At 42.0% G+C, this 26,327-nt stretch overlaps 1 protein-coding gene across 4 annotated transcripts in view; it reads right to left on the reverse strand.

The window, feature by feature from the left end:
- The window catches only part of LOC146554464 (ADAMTS-like protein 2), a 63,180-nt gene that overhangs the window by 30,115 nt on the left and 6,738 nt on the right, over positions 1-26,327 (reverse strand). For 2 of the 4 annotated variants that reach the window (XM_085254790.1, XM_085254789.1), the window contains exons 2-9: positions 24,612-24,695; positions 19,009-19,112; positions 12,193-12,268; positions 11,983-12,085; positions 11,681-11,826; positions 10,767-10,890; positions 9,438-9,518; positions 72-247 (exon numbers count right to left, since the gene is read on the reverse strand). In XM_085254790.1, the coding sequence (XP_085110916.1) occupies positions 72-247; positions 9,438-9,518; positions 10,767-10,890; positions 11,681-11,826; positions 11,983-12,085; positions 12,193-12,268; positions 19,009-19,112; positions 24,612-24,695 (894 nt within the window). The remainder of the gene's footprint in view (positions 1-71; positions 248-9,437; positions 9,519-10,766; positions 10,891-11,680; positions 11,827-11,982; positions 12,086-12,192; positions 12,269-19,008; positions 19,113-24,611; positions 24,696-26,327) is intronic. The other 2 variants (XM_085254792.1, XM_085254791.1) reach the window with 2 other exon arrangements.

Consider the following 26,327-nt stretch of genomic DNA (forward strand, 5'->3'; position numbering starts at 1 on the left):
GACACGCAGCCTTGTTACAGTCAAACTAACAAACACGTGTGTGTGTGTGTGTGTGTGTGTTCCTGTACTACCATAACATTAAGACCCTGCAGAGTGGGTCCCTGGGCAATGATGTATTCCAACCCATCAGACAACACGACGCTTGGACGTCGGTACTTGAACACTGTTCCTGCCACGTGGAAATTCTGAGGATTGTCAAACACAGTGTTCCCATTGAAGAAGAAATATCCCGCTTCATCTGACAGAGCTAGAAAGAAGGGAAAACGTCAGGTAGGAGGGCTAAAAAGTCCTTTTCAAATGTCAGAGCTTCAGTGTGTACATGTGTGTCTTTGTAAATCCAGGCCAATGGTACTGAGCATGTACCAAAACGGGACAGTGTTTTCCTACATGTTGTCCCCGAGCCAAGGGGCCAAACCTACAGCGGGTAGAAGCACTGAGCAAAGGTTGTGCTGGTGCAACCACAATAAGCAGCACCACACTGGCACACAATATCATTCAGATTGTCTACATTCCCATCTAGGCCGTGGTAGTCTAAGGGCTTGAGGAGATGGGACTTGTTTGTTAGTTGTTGAAGAGCTCTCATCTGAAACGCATGTTTCTAACAGCTGACGGGGCTCCCTGACCACATATATCTCACATCTACCTTCAAAGTGACAACTGTGCTCTACTGAGAGACGCACACGAGACAACCTAGCACTATTTTATTATCAGGCGCTTAAAGATTCAAGTCACATATCTGTGGACTTAAATCTCGCTGAACACAGAGCAGTGAAGTACAACTCATAATTCAAAGCATATATTAGACACATGGAAACAGGAAGTACTTGTGATTGGCTGTTGATGAGGAGATGCTGTGTCCTTTGTGAAAAAAAACGCCGCCTACTCTGCAGTTGTTCCCAGACACGTTTTATTTCCACGCTGATGTCAGCTTTAACTGACACAGTAAAATCCCAACTGGGATGTTGGTGACGAACACATGACAAACTGATGGGAGCCACTTGAGGCCAGGGACGTCCCATCAGTTGGTAGGACTGAAGACGCCTTTCAGATGAGACGTGAATGACTTTAGGAACCTAGATAGGTGGTTCAGATCTGCATGTTCTTACTCTCAAATACCTCGAGACAGGAGGAAAATTCACAGAACCCAAAAAAGACGGTCCTGGTGTCAAACTGGACTTCTTTAACTTAAAACTAGTGAAAATGACCAAGTCTTAGCTGGAGACTAAAACGCTCATCACCACTGAAATGTGATGACATTTGCTTCCTGTGCAGGTCTGGGATCTGTAGTGAAATTACAGAATGAACAGCTGAGTGTTGGAAGCCATGCAGAATGCACCTCAACACAGAGTCATCATTTTCTAACATAGCAGTACCCAGAGTTTAGCTACTAATCCTGTTCTCTTCCTTTAAAAAGTTACTTAGGAGTTGGATTAGTTTGCTTACTGTAATACACTAATCATATATATTTCAAACAGGTTTGAAATCCTCCCGACCAAGCGATTGATGATCGGGAGCTGGTCGTGAGGTGTTAATCGCGTCTCGTTGTGCACTGCGGTCAAGTGAGCCCTCACTTACGAAGTCACAGTCAAGCTAGCCGCACCGCCAGCCGCACCGAAAATGTGGTTGCACTACTCTTACGTATATTACGGTATGGGTGAAGCCCGGCTTAGAAACGCAGTCTATTGTGTCCTGACACTATTTTACTGTATGATTCAGAGAAAATTAACAATAAAATTTACCCAATTTACTCTACTGTACTTTTAATCTCCTCATCTTTAACCTCAGATTACAGAAAAACTATAAGAGGTGACGCAGATATTTCACTGGATTATGACTCTGGGTGACCCCCACTCTTCACCCTGTCATCCACAGCCAAAATTACTGTACGGTTTTTGAGAAAATTGATAGTAAAATCTTCCCATTTTGCTTTACTGTACTCTATATAGCCTCATCTTTGACCTCAGATTACAGGAAAACTGTAAGAGGTGACGCAGATATTTCACTGGATTATGACTCTAGGTTGTCGCCACTCTTCACCCTGTGATCCACAGCAAGAATTACTGTACGGTTTTTGAGAAAATTGATAGTAAACTTTGCACAATTTACTCTACTGTACTCTATATATTCTCATCTTTGAGCTCAGATTACAGAAAAACTATAAGAGGTGACGCAGATATTTCACTGGATTATGACTCTGGGTGACCCCCACTCTGCACCCTGTCATCCACAGCCAAATATACTGTACGGTTTCTGAGATTGCTGTGTTGACAGAGTATGATAAAGGCTAAGAAAATATACTGCCTAAAATAATATCAAATTTATACAACAAATTACAAAATTGCCACATCTGCTGTTATTGCCATGTGTTAGAGCATTTTTCAGTCATAGAAAATACATATCATTGAAATATCATCAGTAAAAGAAATACTCCCACTATGTAAAACATGTTTTTAAATTCAGTTAATAAATATTGTATCAAGTCTGTACAGATGTTTAAAGGCATAATGCAAAGCATGTTTGTTTCTTATTGCTTACAAATGTGTTTGCCTTTAACATAATTTACATTTCATTTATACAGTTTCACAGACGAAACAATAAAATCGGTTTCCTGAACTGTTCTTCATGGCCCAAATTTTGAATCCTTTTGAGAGTGATGCATTATCCATGATGGTGGGAAATTTGTTCATTGATCTCTGACCCTCACTGACTATGACGCCTCCTAATTCTGCTTCCAGCCTTGCTGATTAATTTGTTCTTCCTTTTGGCATCCCTGTCACTGATGCTGTCACCAGTTGTACACAACATCTGTTTGTCCACCAGTCTAATCCGTAATTCAGGTGAACCCAGAATTACATGTATCTTTGTAATGTTTCAAAAAATATACACTATATGTTGATGGGCATTGTCACACTTTTCTTTCCTTTATAAGTAAGAATCTCTATGGTTTTAATGACAATTCATATACAGATTGTGGAGGACATTTAATTCAACACTCTAAAAAGTTCCTCATCTGCAGACTATAGTACAATTTCAGCCCACCGTTAATAAACCCATCCAATGCAGGGTTATCAGAGAAATTATGCAAATGTTATGTTTTCATGTACTGGTAATCTATTTATCATTTATCATGATTCCTGCTCTGATGATTACTTTCTTCTACTTCTGTAATTTTAATAGATAAAGGATGTTGAACATTAAGCTCCAAACAGGATGAATGAGGAAGACCACAGAGGAGAATCATGGCTGTAGTAAAAGAATACATGCAGCTGTTTTTTTTTCATGGTGGAGGAGCAACTTCTGATACTATCTTAAAGAAAAAACACATCAAATTGAAGAGTAGAAATATTGACAACAATATGTCTACATTTTTTTATTAATTTCTTAAAGTAAATGCAGTCTTGTCATGGTCAGAGTTGCCCACTCATATTTAACTAATTCAAATACAATTACTGCATATGGGAAGATTTTACTATCAATTTTCTCAAAAACCGTACAGTAATTTTTGCTGTGGATGACAGGGTGAAGAGTGGCGACAACCTAGAGTCATAATCCAGTGAAATATCTGTGTCACCTCTTACAGTTTTCCTGTAATCTGAGCTCAAAGATGAGAATATATAGAGTACAGTAGAGTAAATTGTGCAAAGTTTACTATCAATTTTCTCAAAAACCGTACAGTAATATTGGCTGTGGATCACAGGGTGCAGAGTGGGGGTCACCCAGAGTCATAATCCAGTGAAATATCTGCGTCACCTCTTATAGTTTTCCTGTAATCTGAGGTCACAGATGAGGAAATTAAAAGTACAGTGGAGTAAATTGTGCAAAGTTTACTATCAATTTTCTCAAAAACCGTACAGTAATTTTGGCTGTGGATCACAGGGGGAAAAGTGGAGATAAACCAAAACTGGGAGTGGATTGTGAAGTAATGTAGTGTCAGGACAGAAAACACTGCGTTTCTAAGCCAGTCAGCACCGATACCGTAATATGCGTAAGAGTAATGCAACCACATTTTCGGTGCGGCTGGCGGTGCGGCTAGCTTGACTGTGACTTCGTAAGTGAGGGCTCACTTGACCGCAGTGATTCGGGGGATAGCGCCTCGTCATCCCCCGGGGATGACGCGGAGATTTCTTCGGAGGAGGAAATGGAGGAGCAGGAGTCCGGTTCCGACTCATATGGATCAGAGTCTGAAAATGAGAGCGGAGAGATGGAGGAAGAATCGGCAGGGTGGGTTTCCAAAAATGGAACAAAGTGGTCTCCGACAAACGCTGAGACGCTCCGCTACGTTCCAGCGGCCACGGGACACACCGGACCTACTTTTTATGCCATCGCCCGGATCAGTGACCTACAATCCAGTTTTTCTCTTTTCGTCACCGATGAAATTATCCTGCATATCGTCTCAATGACCAATCTCCAGGGGAGACGTGCTATCGCTGACTGGAAAGACGTGGACAGCGATGAACTGCGTGCGTATGTGGGGCTACTAATTCTGGCCGGTGTTTACCGTTCCCGAAACGAATCAACACTCAGTCTCTGGAGTGAGAAATCCGGCCGGGTGGTTTTTCGGGCTACCATGTCCGAGAAAAGGTTTCGCTACATTACCAGGGCTCTGCGATTCGACGACAGACTTGCGAGACCAAGACACCGTGATGACAAACTGGGTCCATTTCGCAAAATCTGGGATATTTGGACCCATCGCCTCCAGATGATGTTCTGGCCAAACAAGGAAATTTGTGTGGATGAACAACTTGTCCCTTTCAAAGGGAGGTGCGCCTTCAGGCAGTATATGCCCAAAAAGCCAGCAAAGTATGGTCTGAAGGTATGGGCGGTCTGCGATGTAGAGACGTCTTATGCCTGGACACTACAGCTCTACACGGGAAAAGCAGCCGGTGGGCGCGCTGAGATCAACCAGAGGATGCGAGTGGTTCTGGAGCTGACAGAGGGGCTCCAGGGACACAGCGTCACCTGTGACAATTTTTTTACTTCCTTCCCTCTGTCAGAGGAGCTGCTCAGGCGAAAAAATACCCTGGTTGGCACCATTAGGAAGAACAAGCCCGAGCTTCCGCCACAACTGCTGCAGACAAGGGGGAGAGGAGTGTTTTCCTCCGTCTTTGCTTTCACTAGGACGCACACGGCCGTGTCATACGTCCCCCGCCGCGGCAGAAATGTCCTCCTGATGAGCTCCAAACACCGCACTCCAGGAGTCTGCGACGAGCCGAAGAGAAGGCCACACATAATAAAGGATTATAACAAATCCAAGGGAGGTGTGGACAAACTCGATCAGGTAGGTGTCATTACGCATCAGTTGCGCACGAATTTATTCATTCTTGCTCATATATTCTTGTGTAAAATATACGTAGGTTTAATGGGTTTTTTTTGTGTGTGTGTTTTGTTTTTTTATTAGGCTGTTGCCACCTACACCTGTAGGAGGCGAACGAGGCGGTGGCCGTTAGCCCTTTTCCACCATCTGATTGACATTTCGCTCTATAATGGTTACGTCCTGTGGACCGCGGTTCAACCAGCCTGGCAGCAAAGCAAAGCTTACAGAAGGAGGCTCTACATCGAGGAGGTCGGAGAAACCTTAGTTCAACCGCACATTGCCAAGAGAGAGCGACTTCCCCGCTCTTCCCACACAGCAGAGCATGTGAAACAGGTGCAGGGTGCTGCTGCAGATCCCTCTCCAGGCCCCTCTGCAGCCATCAGATCTAGGGTGAGGAAGCAATGTGACCTTTGCACAGGAAGAAGGAGGGTCTTTACCGTCTGCTGCAAATGTGGGAAGGGCGCATGCAAGGAGCACAGCCTGACCATCTGCAGCAACTGCTCCACCTGTACAGGACTGCCCCCCCCCCCCACCCCCAGCCCCCATCTCTCATACCTTTCCCCATTCCAAACAGCACATGTTCATTGTTCTAAAGTTCTAAAAATAAATGTTTTCTTGTTCAAAGTGACCTTGTATTTTTATTTTCATATTTTTTTATTTTATTTTAGAACACAACAAGGTAATAGTATTTAGTGGTAATAAGCAATAAGTAAATAATAAGTGCCAATAAGCAGTTAACATAATCAAAAAGTGAAAACATGATCACCAATATATTACATTTACTGTGCTCCTAGAAAAAATAGTAATTGATCAGAATGAATGTTGGTGCCAATCTTTGGTCCAGCTAAAGGCCTAATTATAATAACAAACTAATATTACTTCAAATGGTTTTTTTTTAAAATATTTAGTTTTTTTGTTTTTTGGGGCTAAAAAAACAGTGCGCTCATGTAATAAAACTGGGATTTAAAGGGTTAAAACAACGAAAATATAATTAAAACTTTATATGAATATTTCAGGGAGAAGTAGTTTTAAAAGACTGACCAATTTAAAGTGGAAAAAAATATGAATATATAATCTTTTTATTGCATTTTTTGGGGCGGGACCATTTTTGGTCCTTAGGGCCTTTACAGGATGCATTTTTTTAAATCTGCTCCTGCAAAAAAAATAAAAGTGGATCAAAATGAATGTTGGTGCCAATCTTTGGTCCAGCTAAAGGCCTAATTATAATAACAAACTAATATTACTTCAAATGTTTTTTTTTGAAAATATTTAGTTTTTTTGTTTTTTGGGGCTAAAAAAACAGTGCGCTCATGTAATAAAACTGGGATTTAAAGGGTTAAAACAACGAAAATATAATTAAAACTTTATATGAATATTTCAGGGAGAAGTAGTTTTAAAAGACTGACCAATTTAAAGTGGAAAAAAATATGAATATATAATCTTTTTATTGCATTTTTTGGGGCGGGACCATTTTTGGTCCTTAGGGCCTTTACAGGATGCATTTTTTTAAATCTGCTCCTGCAAAAAAAATAAAAGTGGATCAAAATGAATGTTGGTGCCAATCTTTGGTCCATCTAAAGGCCTAATTATAATAACAAACTAATATTACTTCAAATGGTTTTTTTGAAAATATTTAGTTTTTTTGTTTTTTGGGGCTAAAAAAACAGTGCGCTCATGTAATAAAACTGGGATTTAAAGGGTTAAAACAACGAAAATATAATTAAAACTTTATATGAATATTTCAGGGAGAAGTAGTTTTAAAAGACTGACCAATTTAAAGTGGAAAAAAATATGAATATATAATCTTTTTATTGCATTTTTTGGGGCGGGACCATTTTTGGTCCTTAGGGCCTTTACAGGATGCATTTTTTTAAATCTGCTCCTGCAAAAAAAATAAAAGTGGATCAAAATGAATGTTGGTGCCAATCTTTGGTCCAGCTAAAGGCCTAATTATAATAACAAACTAATATTACTTCAAATGTTTTTTTTTGAAAATATTTAGTTTTTTTGTTTTTTGGGGCTAAAAAAACAGTGCGCTCATGTAATAAAACTGGGATTTAAAGGGTTAAAACAACGAAAATATAATTAAAACTTTATATGAATATTTCAGGGAGAAGTAGTTTTAAAAGACTGACCAATTTAAAGTGGAAAAAAATATGAATATATAATCTTTTTATTGCATTTTTTGGGGCGGGACCATTTTTGGTCCCTAGGGCCTTTAGAGGGTGCATTTTTTAAGGGCCTAACAGGGGTTAATTTCTGAGGAATTCTACAGTAAATCTGGGTGAAACCTGGCACACAGGTACAGTAGGTGTCCCAGAGGGGGGATGTGTTGAAAGTTGGACATCAACTACTCAGGATGATTTTTAATGAATTTCTGACATTTCCATAATTGTATTGACTGTATCGGGCTGCTACATTGTAATTTGTGCGCGCGCGGGTATAGTCTTTCAATCGGCACATAAAGCGAAAAGGCGCTACCGTAAAGACTGGTGTAAAAGCGCAAGGAAATTTATGCGGCGGATAGGAGGCGGCTGGCTTGACCGCGGCTCACAAATGACGGCTCACTTTACCGCGGTGTTATGCTGGGCAGACACTGTGCGATTTTTGGCCCATTTTGAGCCGATTTTTGAGTCGTGCGACCGTTTTGGCGATCGGCACGATTTTGGCCTTCATCGTGCGTCGTGCATCGTGTAGTATACGTGGGGTAACGAGAAGCGATTAACACCTCACGACCAGCTCCCAATCATCAATCGCTTGGTCGTGAGGGTGTCACCGCAGTTAGTCACACTGCGCACGCGCAAACACAAATGTCAGCGAAAAAGACGGCGCAGCACGGCAGTGCAGCGTGTGATCTGGACACAAGCGATGGAGGCACAACTTGTAGAACTTTGGCAAGCTCATCCGAGCCTTTTCCATGTGGCCTCACAAAATTATCACGACCACAACAACCGTGAAAATAGTTGGATCTACACTGCTGCTCAATCACAGCTGCCTGATCATGTTTTTCATTAGCAATTTAGCAAAGTTGATGGTGGTGGTGTGTCTGTGTGAGTGAAAGACAGAGAGGGAGAGCGAGCGACAGAATTTCTGTTATAACCTTCATTTTATGGACGCACAGTGTGAGCACTCAGGTCGCATCAGAGCATCGGGCCGTATAGTGTGAAACCCTGCATCATGACCTATGAACTTCTAACCCCTGCGAGTCAATCGTACAGTTTGAGCAGGAGCTGAATCACGCGACTGAAAAAATCGCAGTGTCTGCCCAGCATTACCCCACGTATACTACACGATGCACGACGCACGATGAAGGCCAAAATCGGGCCGATCGCCAAAACGGTCGCACGACTCAAAAATCGGCTCAAACTGGGCCAAAAATCGCACAGTGTAAGCCCAGCATAACATTTGCAGCATGCGTGCTTGTTGTTTTTGTCTGCTTCCACTTGTCTTTGCACTAGGATGATGTTGGAGTAAATGTGCAGTCATATTTGTTGTGTTCCCACTAGTGCTGTCAGCGTTAATCTGAAATGACGTTAACGCCACAACACGGCAAATCTCCGTTAACGAGCTACCGCGGATCGCCCTGTGCCTGGGGCTGGACGGTGTCAAGACGAGCTAACTGCGCTAACACACTAGCTCCCACCCATGTAATTGAGCATTGCGTGGCACACCCAACATACTGTTTTACTTTAGTCCATGACGCGCTTACCTTCAGGGTCATACGTCACATGAAGAACAAAATAGTTCCAAACGCCAGATCTGAATGAGGGTGGGGGAGGTTCAATTTGCCATGTTGCAACGAGCTTAGCTTCTGTCTTGCTAGCTTGTGCTGCGCTCAGTGGATCTGCGCTCGACAGTGCAGCCTAGGCGGAGTAGTCGAACGCAGATCCACTGAGCGCTCAACACAGACAGCATCGTCAGAAGGAAAGTTGATAAAATAAATTAAAAATTTTGTATTGTTTGATACATATGCGTACCGAACCGAAAGCACTGTATCGAACGGTTCAATATCGATACGAATATCGTTGCACCCCTGATATATATGCATATATTTGATGATATTGAACCATGGTCCCTCATGGTCCCTGATGATATTGACCTTAAAGAAGCTGTACGTTCTCACCCAGGATGTTCTCCGTCTTGTGCCTCTCTATGATCTGAATGTCTGAAGCTCCAGCTGGGATGTTGGTGATAAACACATAACCTGATGACAAAAACAAACTTGTCACTAAACTGCAACACAATTGGAAAGAAAAAACACTCCAAGAGTTTATCAGCAGGAACACATTTCTGTGAATACGAGGACTGAGTCTGGTGAGGACAGATCTCTGGCGAAGGCTAACCTATCTAAGTATGTTTTTAATGCACTGGTACTGCATCACACGATGGGATTACACCATGCGTCGACGTCTGCCTCCAACATCTTTGAAACATGGCTGTAGACAGTTGGACTCCTGATTAGATCCAGTCCGTTTGGATCCATCACTCCATAAGAGTTACGTTGCCTGCGATTTCCAGTCCAGTTCTAATGTGGCATACTTCAGCCTGTTCTCCCTCTTTCTGTTCCTTAACAGTGGCTTCTTGACAGCCGTCCTTCCATTCAGAGCACGTCTAATGAGGCTTCTGTGGAAAGTAAATGAATCAGCCGAAGGGTCAGATGCATTTCTCAGATCCTGTCAGGTCTTTGCTGGATATTTTCCTTATTACTGAAGGACATAACTGTTCATCTGCTGTAGAATTTCAGGTGTGCCACTTCTTTTGTCCTTAACTTCTCCTGTTTCTTCTGATGTTTTAAGAACGTACTTTACACCATGTTGCAATATGCCAAGTTTCATGGCAATATCTCTTTGGGAAGCCGTGTTGGTACAAAACCATGCTGTCAAACAACATTTTTCATTGGTCCAACTAAGAACAAACTGGTGTATGTGTTGCTAGCAATAAATTGCCTACAGATGCAATTTAAAATGTCTTCTTTGCTAAGTTTTCTGTTATGTGTAGAAACAGAATGATGTCAGGATCAATGTAAAGTTATTTAACTGACTGAAAAACATTCCCGTGTCCAAATAAAAACTCATAAATTCAAGAACATTAATGTTCAAGACCAATTTTTTAAAAAAAGATTACAAAGTCTGGCTCCTTGCAGGCAAAATCAAGGCATTAAAAAATATGTTGAAAAAGCTTCCCTCGCTTCGAGAGTCCTGCTGGCGGGCAGCCTGCTGGCGGGCAGCGTAGTAACAAACCAGCAGAAGGGGGTGAAGACATCATGGAGTCATCCACCCCGGTTTCAGGCTTCTATGACGACACATGTTTACAGGACACCGTGCAGTGGATTTCGCTGAGGTGGTTGTAAAGATAATGGTTTCCTTGAGCTGTCTGATGAGTGAAACAATCACTAAATGCTCGTCCTGTGCCAGTTAGATATGTTGAATGTGGTTATCTGTGTGTGTGTTACCTAACTGTGTGAGTGCCTTCCTGTAGGATCCAGAGATCCGCTGGCACGATGTCCCGTTTCCTCCGCACACACCACATCTGTCTACAGTCTTACTGCTGTACAGCTCCCCATCACACCCCACAGGCTGGAACAGAGGAGCAGACATAATACACATACATGTGACACTGTTTGTTCTTCAGAGACAACACTCATGCAGCTTTTTCTCACAACAACCAGAAACACCTGACTTGAATTTTTACTACCAGGAAATATATTCTTCCAAGCCACGTGATTGGGTGAAGGTGTTCACATGTTTTGCTCTTTAAAGCACACTTTTAAACACAGCCGAGTTCAACCACATGTCAGAGTGGGGAGGAAAGGTGACGTGGAGCCCAACAGGGCAGTCAGCTGCCCCACATCTGGGTTCAAGAAGAAAGGTCATGAATGTCAGCTCCTTTAGCTCCCCCCCTACTACAGCGACGGCAGAACATACAAAGAACTTCTTTATAGTGAAGTGAAACCATGTGTTGAAAGGTGAAGGCTGTTCCCAGCATGCCTCAGTACTGACAGCAGCTGCGTCCTCCTCTGCAGAGTTTACCCTCCTCTAACAGATACTCGAACCAAACAGCTCATATCATCTCAGACTGCCTGAGAAATCATGGCGGTAAATTAAAAGCATCATGCATGACGAGCACAATGAGTCTGACAGAGCAGCTGTGGGATGTAGTGGAACATCATGAAAATGCTGACCACAAAGCTGCAGCACCTGTGCCATCATGCCAAAGTAGACGAAAAAGTCTGAGCGCCTTGTTGAATGAACACCACGGCGTACAAGCTAACGAAGCAGCTAATGAGTGTATTTTCTATGATGTTGAAAATATTTCATTAAGATTTTCTACAGTAAAAAAGCATCTGAACTTTTTCTGGTTGGTTACCTGACACATCCCCTCGATACACACTCCATGGTTTTTAGTATCCCGACAGGAGGTGCCATCGTGGGCAGGAACCAGCAGCTGTCGCTCACCACTGATGGTGGTACACTGCAGGTCACATGGTCTATTGGAGATGCTGATGTAATCGGCTACATGGGGAAGGACACATTTAAGAAAGCATTTCTTTAACAACATCAACAAATTGCACTGGCTACATCGTGTCAAATACACAATCTTCACATGTTGTATCTACTGTTGCATCGTCAAACGTAGATGATGAAAGTGAACTGACACATGAGGCTGACCTGGGTACAGGGGTATCCACTGATAGTATCTCCTTCCAAAGGCTTTAGAGTTGAACTGGGAACACTGGTGCTGCTTGAAGCTAACACTGGTGCTGGGACACGGCTACAAAACAAATACATACACAAAACGAACAAACACAGACAAAAGCTTCAATGCTTATTTCTACCGTTTCCTTATTGTAATCAATCAGTAAAGGATCAATATCATACCTGCTTTGAACAGAGCTGGTACTTCTTAGGGGAGCCAACACAACAGGAGCTGTTAACATTTTGAGTGGAGGACAGCCTGAGACAGACAGGAGTGTCAGGGTGCAGGATGATCAACACTTTTATTAATGACACCGTTCATCTAACTGCAGTGCTGCTGGCAGCTTGTGCTTTCACACCAAAGTATCAATTTGCCAACTGTGATGGCCAAACCCACGGCCACACTCGAAAGTCGGTAACTCTTGTATTTTCATTTCTTCATTTGAACACAAGAACACACTTTAGTTTCCAATAAGTTTATTGATTGGTTTGGATACATTTGCTCTTTTTGTAAGCGCGCACATTTAGGTTATGTATTCATACCAGTTCATTACTTTGTTTGACTAAGCTTTGTTTCTTTTACTTGCTGCTTACCTGCCATGATCCCTGAGAGTTACCAGACAAAAGGTGGAGGCCAGGGTTTAAAGCCCTTAAATACAAAGAGGGATAATTGGACCGCACCACCACTTCCTGCTGAAGGAGACAATGTTAAAAAAAAAAGCTTTTGTATTTGATTACATATTTGAGTTTAGGGTTCAGTGATTTTGACGTTCTTCTTTGGTGTTGACTTTATAAACAAACCAGGCTGTACTGCATAATTTTTGTGGTTTATGATTGCGTTTTATTTAGTTACCCCTCGTGTGTCATGGTGGTCTGATCAGTCCTTATATAAACCCTTGTGTGTCATTTCCTGTTTAGGTCAGTTATGTTTGTTTGGGCTGAGTTTAGAGTTGTTTCTTTGACCTCTTTTATGAGCTCAACGTTTGTTATTTTTGTAAATATAATTTTTGGGGGTTAAATGGAAACCCTGGTTTTTCTAATAATTCCTGTGACCATCATAATTCCTGTGTCCATCACACCAACATACTGACAATAAATAAACTGTGTATAACTGAGTATCATGGATGATGTCACCAAGCTACCCACCAACAGTGTCCAGGTCTTACCTTAGATGGTAAGCTCTTAGAGATGACTGATTTTCTTGAATGGACATGCCTAATCCTGCACTTTCCTTCCACTGCCCACTAGCTACACCATGGTTACTGTGGCACAGTGGGTATCTTTATTTGCCTGCTAAATTCATCCGTTTTTCTTAATCGCTTTGGTCAAAATGAAGTGGAGCTGGAGCCTATCCCTGCACAGACAGGACACACCTGGGTTAACTCACCAATATATCACAGGGTGAAGACAAAGAGAGACACATAAATACTCCCACCCAGCAAAGGCCATTTTAGGATCATCACTTCATTCTGTTGTTCTCAGACTGAGTCACTGTAGGTGGGATGTTGCAGCTCTAACCCGACTGTTGTTCAGGTAAAATTCAAATGTGTTTTTTAAAATCATAATCATTAAAAAGGGATAAAACTTTTTCTTCAGATTCCAAAGTGGGCCATGGCAGAAGAAGCTCGACACCACTGTAGAAACCCAGCAAGCTTGTCTGCAGCCTGTGGGAACAGACCGAAGGAGAACATTTACAGCTCGTACTGGCCTCATTAAAACTTCCTTTCCTACAGCAGTAAGACGTAAACACAGTAAACTATTTAGCAGCCAAAGCAGTGGATCTGTTTCTTAGGAGGAGGCTATCGTGTGTGTGTGTGTGTGTTATTTTGAACTAAAAGAAGAGACTAAATAGCCTTATTTATGTGTTTGTGTGTAACTTTGGGAGGACAGAGAGTTACAGCATCTGTCTTTCATTACAGCGTTAATATCTCCCAAACACACACCTCTCTCACTGTATCTGCTTCCATTAAAATAATCTGCAAAGCTCTCTCAAAGAGACTGGAGAAAATAACCCCCCTCTTAATTCATCCTGACCAAACTGGTTTCATAAAAGGTCGGCACTCATCAACAAATACACGTAGATTACTTAATTTGATAGACTACTCATAAAGTAAAAACCTAGAAACTACAATATTCTCTTTAGACGCAGAAAAAGCATTTGACAGAGTTAACTGGAAATTTCTATTTGCAACTTTACACAAATTTGGTTTTGGATCCTCTTTCATAAACTGGTTAAAAATATTATATAACTCCCCAACAGCTTGTGTCAGAACAAATGACCAAACATCCTCCAGCTTCTGTCTCTTGAGGGGCATCAGGCAGGGATGCCCACTCTTCCCTTCACTGTTTGCAATTTTTATTGAACCACTAGCAGCAGCAATTAGACAGAATTCAGTAATTAAGGGCATAAAATGCAAGAACGTGGAACATAAAATCAGCCTTTATGCGGATGATGTGTTACTCTTTCTCCAAAATTCACAAACCAATATCTCTGGGGTGATTGAATTGATAAACTCTCTTGCAAGAATATCAGATTACTCAATTAACTGGTCAAAATCTACAGTTCTACCGATTAATTGCTCCCTCCATAATTCCTCTTCTACACCACTGCAATCAGGAAATATAAAATATTTAGGTATTAATGTTTCTCCCAAGCTTGCAGATCTAACTAAATTAAACCATATCCCACTTTTAAAGAAGGTAGAAGATGATCTGGCTAGATGGAAATGTCTACCCATATCACTCATGGGAAGGGTTGCCGCTATAAAAATGATGGTCTTACCAAAAATAAATTATTTATTCTCAATGATCCCAACTAAACCGCCACAAGATTGGTTCAGATCTCTAGATTCATGTATGTCCAAATTCCTTTGGAAAAATAAACCCCCACGTATAAGCTTAAAAACACTACAAAAGACCAAGGATAAAGGAGGACTAGAACTGCCTAACTTTCAGCACTACTTCTTAGCCAACAGGCTTCAGTTTATCTCAGGATGGCTAAAACATACCCTCTTAGATGAACCTTGGCTAGATGTAGAACAAGCACTTTGCAATAATCTAGAGATCTCAGACCTACCATTTATCAGCTCAAACATCCAACGACATGAATGCTTCAAAAGCATCAACATCAGCTTGTCTCTGACAGCATGGTGGGAGTTTCTAAAATTGACGGCGTCTTCATTAATCCCATGCAAACGTACACCTATCTGGAACAACCCTGACATATTACAAAACAATAATATGATAAACTTTTCAGATTGGAGTGATAAAGGAATCAAATATTTAGAACATATACTAGAAGGAACAGAATTTATTTCATTTGACAGACTAGTTACACAATATGGGATCAACAAGAAAAGATTTTTAGAATATCAACAAATTAAATCCATAGTAAAAAAGAAATTTAAACCGGGTCAAGTTGAACTACAAACACCACCAAGTGTGGTTCAATTTCTTACTCTTAAACCCCCCAAATTACTATACAAAATATACAGAATGCTTTCTAAAACAGATGAATCAATATCACTTCCTATTGCAAAATGGGAAGCGGATTTATCAGTTAACTTAGACCTAAACTTCTGGTCTCAGATTTGCTTAAAAACCTTTCATCTAATTAGAAATCCCAGTCTTCAATTAATTCAATACAAAATACTACATAGAGTGCACTATACAGGTCATCGGATGTTCAAGATGGGCTTTACGTCTACCAACAACTGCTCACACTGCCAAACCAATTCACCGGACAATTATATCCACGCTCTTTGGTTCTGTCCACCAGTTCAGAAGTTTTGGCGCGAGATATGTGAAGACTTATCGAAGTGTCTGAAATGTAACATTCCAACTTCCCCCTTAGTGTGTTTGTTGGGCAGCTTAGATAATGTCACTACAGAAAAGAATATCGCCCATATGGTTTTCACTGCCCTATGCATAGCCAAGAAAACTGTCCTCATGAATTGGAAAAATACTCGAAAAGACTCGAACTCTTCCACGACATGCATTTTTAATTTCTCTTTGATATTTGGTCACATTGGGACCTGATGAATGTAAAAACAAAGAATTACCAGATTTTTTTTAACCTTATTTTTGTTTCTAAGAAAAATGAGAGCCACATATGAGGATATTTGTTTAAAATTTTGATAGAACAGTGGCAGTATAATGTCCTCCTAAGTGGATATCAGGCCCTTGTAGAACAAAATTGAGTATTTTAGTCTAAATAACCCAAAATGTGATGTCCACATATGTGGACGCAGGTCCTAGGAGGTTAATTCTAACCAATATAGAAATTATCTAATAGATTATATTTAGTCTTGATACAGCCTCTGCCACCACATCAGATCAATTGCTCTGGGCTCCTATGATCAGCTCCATCACCTAGTGGGGGTGGGGGGTCATAGTTTGGTCCCACCTTCGCTGTTGTGATTGGTGTGGGGGTAGGGCCCCCACGCGGTAGGATTCAGAGTGCTTTCTGAGACACCAGCTGGGGCCTCCCTTGCTAGCAAGTAAAAGATGTTCGCCTTGTTTTTGTCGTTAACGAGAATAAGTTTGTGAACCAGCGGGGCTTGTGGAAACACAGCCCCAACAGTGGCATCGAGAAGACCGTCAGGGTGTACAACCTCACCCCTGGCGCTGTTGCCCACCTCTCAATTTTAAATACACGTAGACATTGAGGGCTATCAGGAGGGGCTATGCGCTTACCTGCTGCTCTCTGGCAGGTAGCTCCATGCCCTCCTGGGTTTTAAATGCACCTTAGAACACACATGCATCAACACTACATATGAGCGGGTGGAGGGAGGTTTGGAGTCTTCACACACCCCTGTTCTGTGTTGCCTGTTGGGGTGGGGGGGGCTAGGAGGAGTTGGCCGTCCGACTGCGGTCTGGAGTGTGGGGCCTCCCTGCTGCTGCGGAGTCGGGGCGGTCTGCCTCCCCCCACCGCAGGGAAAAGGGTAACACCACCTGGGTCTGGGTGCAGTTCCCCCCTCCAGGGGCAAGGGTACCTAGACCCGGTTCGTAGAGTACGCTTGGGGAGTGTGATCGTGTGTACAGCGTCTCTTTATGTCTGTCTCCACGTTGGTTGAGTGTGGAGTAAGTGCATATGAGAGCATGAGGGTGGGAATGGATGTTTGTATCTGTGTGTGCCTGTATGTCTGTGTCTATATGTCAGGTTGGGTGTCAGACACCACCTTTCTGGGGACATCTCAGGCCCTCCAAGGTTTGGAGGCCTTTCTCCCCCCACCACCACTTCCCCTGACAGTGGCAGACGCCCTCAGACATCGGTGCGTTGGTGGGTCTTTGTGTCTGGGGATGGCATTCAGGTACCCACCGGCTCACTCCTTGGTGGCTGCTTATCGGGGCCTGGAGCCTGGGGCTTGCTGGGCCCCTTCAGGGGTGGGGTGCCCTCGGCCTCTCGGCCTGGGGCTCGGTCACTCAGGCACAGCTGGCTGCCGGCGGAGCTCACGGGCACGTCACTGCACCCCCCCCTGGCTTCTGCTCCGCGGCTGCTGAGTGAGCCCTCATCTGGGACTCTCCTCAGCTCTTTCTGGGACAGTGGCGCGGCTGCCCCTCTGTTGGTCTTCCTTGGTCTCTTGTGTTCTGGGGGCCTCTGGATGTCTGGAGCCTGGATCTCCTCCATACCTGCTTCATGCCCTGGAGGACGGGGCTGTGGCCCCCCCACACCCTCTAACAGATCATTACATGAAGGAACCTTTTAAAAACAAGCGCGTCCATGTTCACAGGTGTACACACGGGTGATCACACCCACAAACTACACCCTTTTTGGCTCCTACCTCAAAGCACACTGTGCGCTGTCGATCCGGCACAATAATATTCAATATTTAGTATTTACTGTTATATTCACATAGATTATTGCGATCATGTTGTTTATTATATTGCTCTCTTTTTTTGCTGGTTTTCTCTTTTTTCTTTCTCAACAGGTGATCCAGGTGATTGATAGATGGATTTTTTGTCTGTTTGTTTTGTTGGTTTTTGTTTTTTGCCTTTTATCACCGTCCCTCTTCCCCACTGTTTTTCTTTCCCTCTTTCTTTCCCCCAGTCAAGTCTGTCCCGTGTGTAGCAAGTGAAAATAAATTAAAATAAACAATAAAAGCAAAGGTGAATCAAATAGACCAATACGGCAAGGCCGGGATGGTCCATTTGGTAAAGTAAATCCGTTGGGATCTTTCTTTGCCTTTAGACAATCATTCTGATGGCAGCCTCGCTTCTGTCAGTCTGTCCCAGGACAGCTGTGGGTACAACTGTAGCTGCCTCCACCAGTGTGTGAATGTGAGAGTGAATGAATAGTGGTATTGTAAAGCGCTTTGAGGGTCTCGAAAAGCGCTATAAAAATGCAATCCATTATTATTATTATTAAAAGAACCAAACGGGACAGGTGAAAAAAAAATTGCTATCCGTGTGATGAATGTAGTGCAGACTCACAGACAAATGAAGGATAAATCAAAGACAGACTTTTATTTTGGAGGAAGAAGACAAGTGAGTAGAGACAGCTGGGACACGTCAGGAGGGACGAGTTAACATGAGACACACAAGACGAGGACTATCACAATAAAACAGGAAGTCTGGAGTCGGTGGGCGACTCTTGCTCGTGCTGCTGTTTGTGTGGGAACAGCTGTGGAATCACACTTCGTTTAATTATCTGACATAAATAAATGTAAACCGGTCTCATCCAGGAGATACTGGCAGCCTTTCAAAGGACAGAGATGCTTTTTATGCCTTAATTTAGGTTGTATGTGTACTTTACTGTATTTGAAATGACTGTACTAAAATGTAAATGTTTTCTTTTAATATGATTTTAATATGGTGCAGAAACACTGCAATTACTAAACAAATCGATAGCCACGGCACAGCTGATCTGTTTTATTCTTCAGAACAATGTTTGGTGTTTGTGCGTATGGGTTACAGTTACATCTGTAGGCTGAGACTCCACATGTATTGGAAACCAAAATATTCAGAAGGTGGAATATCATCTGAAAGTCACTCAGTTACCTCTGCATGAGACAGTGTCTCTCCTGGCTCCTCACTCCTCCTCCACAGCTCCTGGAACAGGAGGACCACGTAGACCACTCCCCCCACCACTGAAACACCTCCTCCTGGGAGAAAATATACAGGCCAGTGAGTAATGTGAAGTGGGTCATTAAGGTCAGCCTGTAGCCATCAAACATTAAAATAATGACCGTTATTGTTGACACCACTGTTACGAAGAACGCAGATGTCGTCCTTAGCATTCACAGAAGTGGGCACCAAACAGTGGTCTGTGGACCTACTGACCAACCAAACGTTGACAATTAAAGGTCACCTTTTTAAACTTCTCACTAATCGCTGAAACACGACTGTGTAAAGTGTAATATTACACTAGTCAGGCCAATGCAAGCTGTTCATTAGGTCTATCGCAATATGAACAATGAGTTATTGAAGACAAAAGAATTGATTTAAACCAAATTATTGTTTACAGAAATGTACAAATTCAGATTTAAATGTGTTTTGCCTCTTATAGTAAATTATTTATGCTGAAAATATTTTGCAGGAGCTGGAAATGTCTGCAAGCACTTACTTCAGACTTACTTGAGATGTTTTTGTATCCAAGTATTATAGAAAAGTAACAATTTCAATGTCATCAGTTGTCTACCACTTTTTTGGAGTTCAGGCTGAAGAGGACAGCAGCCCAAGCTGAGATGCCTACTCCGTCCAACGGTCTCCTCAGACACTGAGTCCTGAGGATCCCCAACAAGAAACACCTTGTTAAGGAGCTGTGTAGTAGGGCTGGGCCATATCATACCGTTCACGGTAATACCGGTATAATGTTGAGCAACAATAAGAAAATGAAATATGGCGATAGAATATGGGTAAAACGCGCATGCGCAGTACCTTTGTTTTCATACGCACATGGAGGCGACGCAGAATGAGAAGAGTGAAAGCGGATCGTTGAATGAAACAGATGAACCTGAACTGGTTTGTAAAAATGCTGCAGCTTCACTGGTGTGGAACTGGTTTAGCTTTTGTCCGTCAGATACACAACAAAGCACTATTTTTGGTAGCGCATGCTAGCGGGCCGTCGTTATTACCGTGTTGTTTGGAAAATATGGCGCACTTAAAATCAATCCTTTGATTTTTCTGAAAGTCGACAGAGCCCCTTATAATCCCGTGTGCCTTATGTATGAACTCTGGTTGTGTTTACTGACCTCGAAACGATTTTATGTGCACGGCGCTCGAAAATCTGTCAAATGTTTCAGTACGACTTTGCTGAGCTACGAAGCCGCACCGCTTGATGGAGTGTCGGAGCATTACGGCTATCGTAGGCGGAGCCTCGCGGAGTGATACGTACTGTGCTTCAACATAATGTTACCGTATTGTGTGTGTTTAACCTCTTTTTAAGTGTTGTGGATATTATACATGGTTATGCTGAGGATGTGTCGGCCAGTTTCCACTGGAAATGCCTTTTGGTTAAACTGTCAGCGAGGAATTTGCATTTGCACTGTTACATTTTTATATAACTTTAATGCAGATAAAAAACAGCTGCTTGTTTAAGTGGAAATACATTGATGGTTTTTATTGCACTAATAAAGTTGTGGAGTTGTAAAGTATTTTGTCTAGTGCAGGGGTCAGCAACCTTTATCACCCAAAGAGCCGTTTGGACCCAGTTTCCTCGCAAAAGAAAACACTGGGAGCCGCAAATACTTTGTGACATCTAAAATGAAGACAACACTGTATATATTGTTTTTTTACCTTTATGCTTTGTGTGAACAACTAAGGTGTGTTGCTTATGAAATCCATGAAGTGCTACAGAGAAAATTACATTTTATTTATGTAATGAACACATTTTGAACTCTTAAAGAAATATAAGAAAAGGAAAGCTGAACTAAAATGATCCAGAAACAAAAACTGCTGTGAGCCGCCCTCATATCGCCTTTGAACTTTTGGAGCCTTGACCTGACTTTTAAAAAATAATTGGAAAAAAGCACTATGCTGCTGAAAAAAATGAAAAATAAATATTTGCAAAATTCTGCATAAATATTTATTTATTTACTTATATTTATTTTACATGGTAAATGTGTGTTGCGGGGCGTGGTCTGCAGCGCCGACTATAGGCGTACAGCAACCGTGTGTGAAAAGTGGTCAATAAAGAGAAGCTGTAAAGCGTGTTCATGCAAACATCGTCAGGTCTGCCGTGATATGTTTACAACGGGACTTCTGCTCCTGAACCTCTGCGCACAGCGTCTGCAGGTCGGGGCGTACGAGTCACTTTCATCTTCACGCAGGACTGTAAGCTGTCGTCTGTGAGGCGTGAGCGTGTTTGTCTTTAACATAGTTCACGGTGGAGCTGCTGACATAATGTGGATCCGAAGATCCATAACTGGCCTACCTGGGGTTGAAAGTCTCGATAAATGCACGGCGTTTCGGCGGGTACACCGGCTTCCGCCAGTGTGACGCTTATTTTGAGCGACGAACAATAATAAAATATAATTTTATTTTTATACTTCAATATCAAAATAATCTTCCAATTTAGAACTACAAGTTTAAAAAGAACTAACATAAATAAAATACACTTCAGCTAAATACTTGTAATTTATTTTCCCAAACCACGCGGAGCCGCAGTATAAGGACTAAAGAGCCGCAGGTTGCCGACCCCTGCTCTAGTGTCAATTATGTCGTCAGTTATATCGTTATTGCAAATTTTCAAATGTATATCGTGATAAATATTTTTGGTCATATCGCCCTGCTCTACTGTGTAGTGACTGTACTGTTAGCGCCTCCAGAACAGCTCAAGTTATTTTTGTGCCTCTATTCTGAGCGCAAATACAAATTTTTTGCAAGTGCACATGTTGGATTTTGAGAAGAAAATTATTTTCAGCGAAGAAAATTGATTGCTTCCTGCAAGAAATATATTTCAGTATTTGCTATTATCCATACTCACACAATAACAGCCCCTCTCGCTCAGATCTCTGCTCTGTGCACGCTCAACTCTCTACACCATTATAAGTGTGCCACAAAACACACTCCAAAATGTAGTTAAATCCATTTTCAGTTAGTATGTTGAATTATTCTATTTAAAATTTTTATTTTTTTTTTTAAATACCATTGTTGGTTTTAACCTAATTTAAACCAAACCACTCCACTGGATTTTTCTACACTCTGGACCATGTTTCCAGAATGCAGTAGCTAGCAAGCTGATTGGAGACTGTAACAGCCAATCAAAATTTTTGCATCCAAGTCTGTGATTGGTTGGTTTTGTGGCACACTTATAATGGTGTGCAGAGAGTTGAGCGTGCATGGAGCAGAGATGTTGAGAGCGACACACTGAGAGCAGGTCTGCAGATGTCTGTGAGCACACAGAGCAGAGATCTGAGTGAGAGTGGCTGTTATTGTGTGTGTGTGTGTGTGTGTGTGTGTGTGTGTGTGTGTGTGTGTGTGTGCGTGCGTGCGTGCGTGTGTGTGTGTGTGCGTGTGTGTGTGGATAATAGCAAACAGTGAAATACATTTCTTGCATGCAGCAATGAATTCTCTTCACTCAAAATCATTTTCTCTTCAAAATGCAACATTTGTGTTTCCAAAATGTTATGATGTGCGCTCAGAATAGAGGCACAGAAATAAAGCCATACCTTAACAGGTATTTGCTTGTATCCAAATCTTATTCTTTGTGTAACTATCCAGAGGTTGTGGTCATAGATGAGAGGAGATCTTCCAGTTAAGTATACCGTAGAGGAACTGGTAAACTTCTTCAGGCCTGGCCCTTTGTTCAGCACAACAGACCAGTCCACATCTCAGAACAGTCATCCAGTCCAATTCTTTATCTCCTCACACAATTTGTGAAGTAGTAACCAGATAGTTGCATTCCTCCATGGCATGAAGAGAAACCAAAAACATTAACTGTGTCACTTTTTGCCTTTTTCTGCAGTTCCAGTAGAGACACTAAAACCCAGCAATCGGTGAACTGAATAGACTAAAGCAATCAACAGAGAGCTGACATTTAAGGTGTTCATGGGTTGATTTGGTGCTCCTGTTGTATTGAGTCAAGAATAAGGTGAAATATTTTACTAATAACTGGTAAAATATTCCACCTTACAAGCTGCTGGGATGTACTGGTTTGACATTAGCAACTAAAACTTGAGCATAAACAATAATAGGAACACTCCTGTTTCAATCATCTGGTCTCTTTATGTAATAATGATAATAATCCATCAGTATTTTTACAACGTCTGATCAAATCCTGTTCTGTTAAACTTTGTAATTGTATATTATACAAACTCCACACTTCTGTTTCAAAGTAAAAGTGCTTCAAAAACACTTCACTTCTTAACAGGACTTACACCGTGACATTTTCAGGAACTTGTGGCAAACATAGATTTACCTTAATGGTATCTTGATAATGGTAATGGTACTTACAAACGTGTGCAGTGGTTTGTGTGTAAGTTTTGAAGACTCACATCATATTTAAGGTTTTGTAAGTGAGTGAGACGGAGTTGTTATTCAAACTTTTAGATAGTTGTATCCACAGAAAAAGAAAATGATCCGACTCCATAAGCTGAACTTAATTGTGTGTAAACGGCCAGTTTTTTTATTCAGGTTTGGATGAGTCTGCCTACAGTAGGGAGGTTGAACGTCTGGTGTCCTAGTGCAGCCACAACAACCTGGTGCTGAATGCCCAGAAGACAGTGGAGATTATTGTGGACTTCAGGAAGCACACAGCCCCACTCCCCCCCATCATCCTGACTGACACCCCCATCACCTCTGTGGACTCATTCCGCTTCCTGGGTACCACCATCACCCAGGACCTGAAGTGGGAGCCCACCATCGAGTCCATCCTCACCTCCTCCATCACCGTGTGGTACGCTGGAGCCACTATCAGGGACAAACAGAGACTGCAGCGTGTTGTGCGCTCTGCTGAGAAGGTGATTGGCTGCAGACTCCCATCTCTGCAGGACCTGTACACCTCCAGGACACTGGGGCGTGCAGCTCGGATCTCAGCTGACCCTTCTCAACCTGGACACAGTCTGTTTGACCTGCTCCCCTCAGGCAGGAGGCTCCGGTCCATTCGCACCAGAACCTCTCGCCATAAGAACAGTTTCTTCCCCTCTGCTGTTGGACACATGAACAATAACCGTATGACTGTTCCCACCACTAACACATGACCCTACGCTGTGTTCACTGCATCATTCCATGTTTGCACTGATCACCACCTGCACTCATGTATATATCATGTATATATCTATCTACTTAGCACTTTTAACTCTTATTCTTATTTTTATTTTCATGTCTATTTAAGCGTAATTTATGACAGTATGTTTGCACTGAAGCACCGCAGCAATTTCCTAATGTTGTAAACCTGCTCAACATTTGGCAATAAAACCCTTTCTGATTCTGAAGCAGTTTTACATGTGCTCAAATTGCTATGTATTTATGTGTGGGTGCAAGCACATGCTTGTGAGTACACACCAATCACTGTACACGTCTGTAACCCTTTTGAGGCACATTTCTCTCCATATTTCTCGCCAGCATGTTAAAAATGCCCCCACCTGCAAAAATTCAGAGTCAGACTGAAATCTACATGACAACAGTTCTGCATGCAAAGAAACTCAAAAGACAGTGATCACCTTTTTGCCTGTCTGTTTCCCATTTTGACTTCCGTGTGATCGTAGATGGCTGTCATGCTGCCCCACCCTTACTTCACTTCTGTCCTAACAGACACAGACAGACAAATCATGCACAGACACAAACATGGAGAACATTAGGACGGCTTAAAGAAAAATAAAAGGAAAAAAATTTATATAAATTTAAACCTGCAACCAGTGATGACAGAGCCCTCGCACACCGCTGCACGTCTAGGCGCACTGCGGTTGAGCGTGCTGCAGGTGAACAGCATCGTGTGCTTATGCGGTTTTCTTTAGCTTGAGATGATAATTGGCTGTTGGGTTGTTTATGTAAGGATTGCCATCTATGCCCACTAGAGGGCGATAGAGAGACTTACCCGTATGTAATGCTGATATATATCATGCATGAAACTATAAATGAAAATTTCATGTAGACTGGATGATGTCGCCATACTCAGACTCCCATCAAGCAGGTAAAGTTTGGGACAGACTGGTACAATGCCGATATACAATATACAGAACACAAATATATAAATATCAGGGGTGCAACGATACTCGTATCGATATTGAACCGTTCGATACAGTGCTTTCGGTTCGGTACGCATATGTATCGAACAATACAACATTTGTAATTTATTTTATCAACTTTCCTTCTGACGATGTTGTCTGTGTTGAGCGCTCAGTGGATCTGCGCTCGACAGTGCAGCCTAGGCGGAGTAGTCGAACGCAGATTCACTGAGCGCAGGGCAAGCTAGCGAGACAGAAGCTAAGCTCTCCTTGCAACATGGCAAACTGAACCTCCCCCACCCTCATTCATTGGCGTTTGGAACTATTTTGGTTTTCATGTGACGTATGACCCTGAAGGTAAGCGCGTCATGGACAAAAGTAAAATAGTGTGTTGCATGTGCCACGCAATGCTCAATTACATGGGTGGGAACCAGTGGCGTGTCTAGAAAATTTTTGTTGGGGGGGCCAGGTAGGGGCACAGATTTGGAGAAGGGTGGCAGATTTAATTGGCAGATAATGTTTAAAAAAAAAATTCTACCAACCCTTAACCATAATTCAATAATCCTATAAACCTAATAACCAAATGCACTTTTAACTCTTATTAGAATGAGATTTTAACCACTACGGTGCAAAGTTTTTAGATACTGCGTTGATAAAGTACAAGAGATACAATCAGTGCTTTGTCAGTGTTTACTCAGCATTCAAGGACATCAATATTTGCATAGTATTTTTACTGACATATAGTGCACATATGTTTTGGGCAAAAACATTTTTGAAAATTAAAATACGAACATTTGTAACAAACAATTGACAAATTAGCCAATGCCAATGCAAAACTTTATCTGCCTGTTAAAAAAAGAAGATAATCTTCTCACAAACTGGTGTTGATTTTGAAACAGGAAAAAAGTGGGGAAACAAATGAAAAGACTAACATTTGAATAAAACCTGAAAGCAAGTAAATACTTTCTATGCTGCCTTATGGTAAACTTTGGTAATATTGATAAAGAACAACACTGGCTGATGATAAAATACAGTCAGCTGGCATGGTGACACTGCCAGTATTAACCTGCAGGGCTGGACTGGGACAAAAAAATTGGGCATTTTTACTACAGACCGACCCACCAGGTAGTAAAGCCATAAAGCCTTTGAATGAAAACAAATGCTGTTGTGACAGTGATGTACAGTCTTGTTGGTATATGTATGATTTCTATA

Source organism: Mchenga conophoros, linkage group LG18, assembly GCF_057382185.1.
Source record: "Mchenga conophoros isolate Kocher_MC1m ecotype Shallow Benthic linkage group LG18, M_conophoros_male_GT1.1, whole genome shotgun sequence".
NCBI classification, from domain to species: Eukaryota; Metazoa; Chordata; class Actinopteri; order Cichliformes; family Cichlidae; genus Mchenga; species Mchenga conophoros.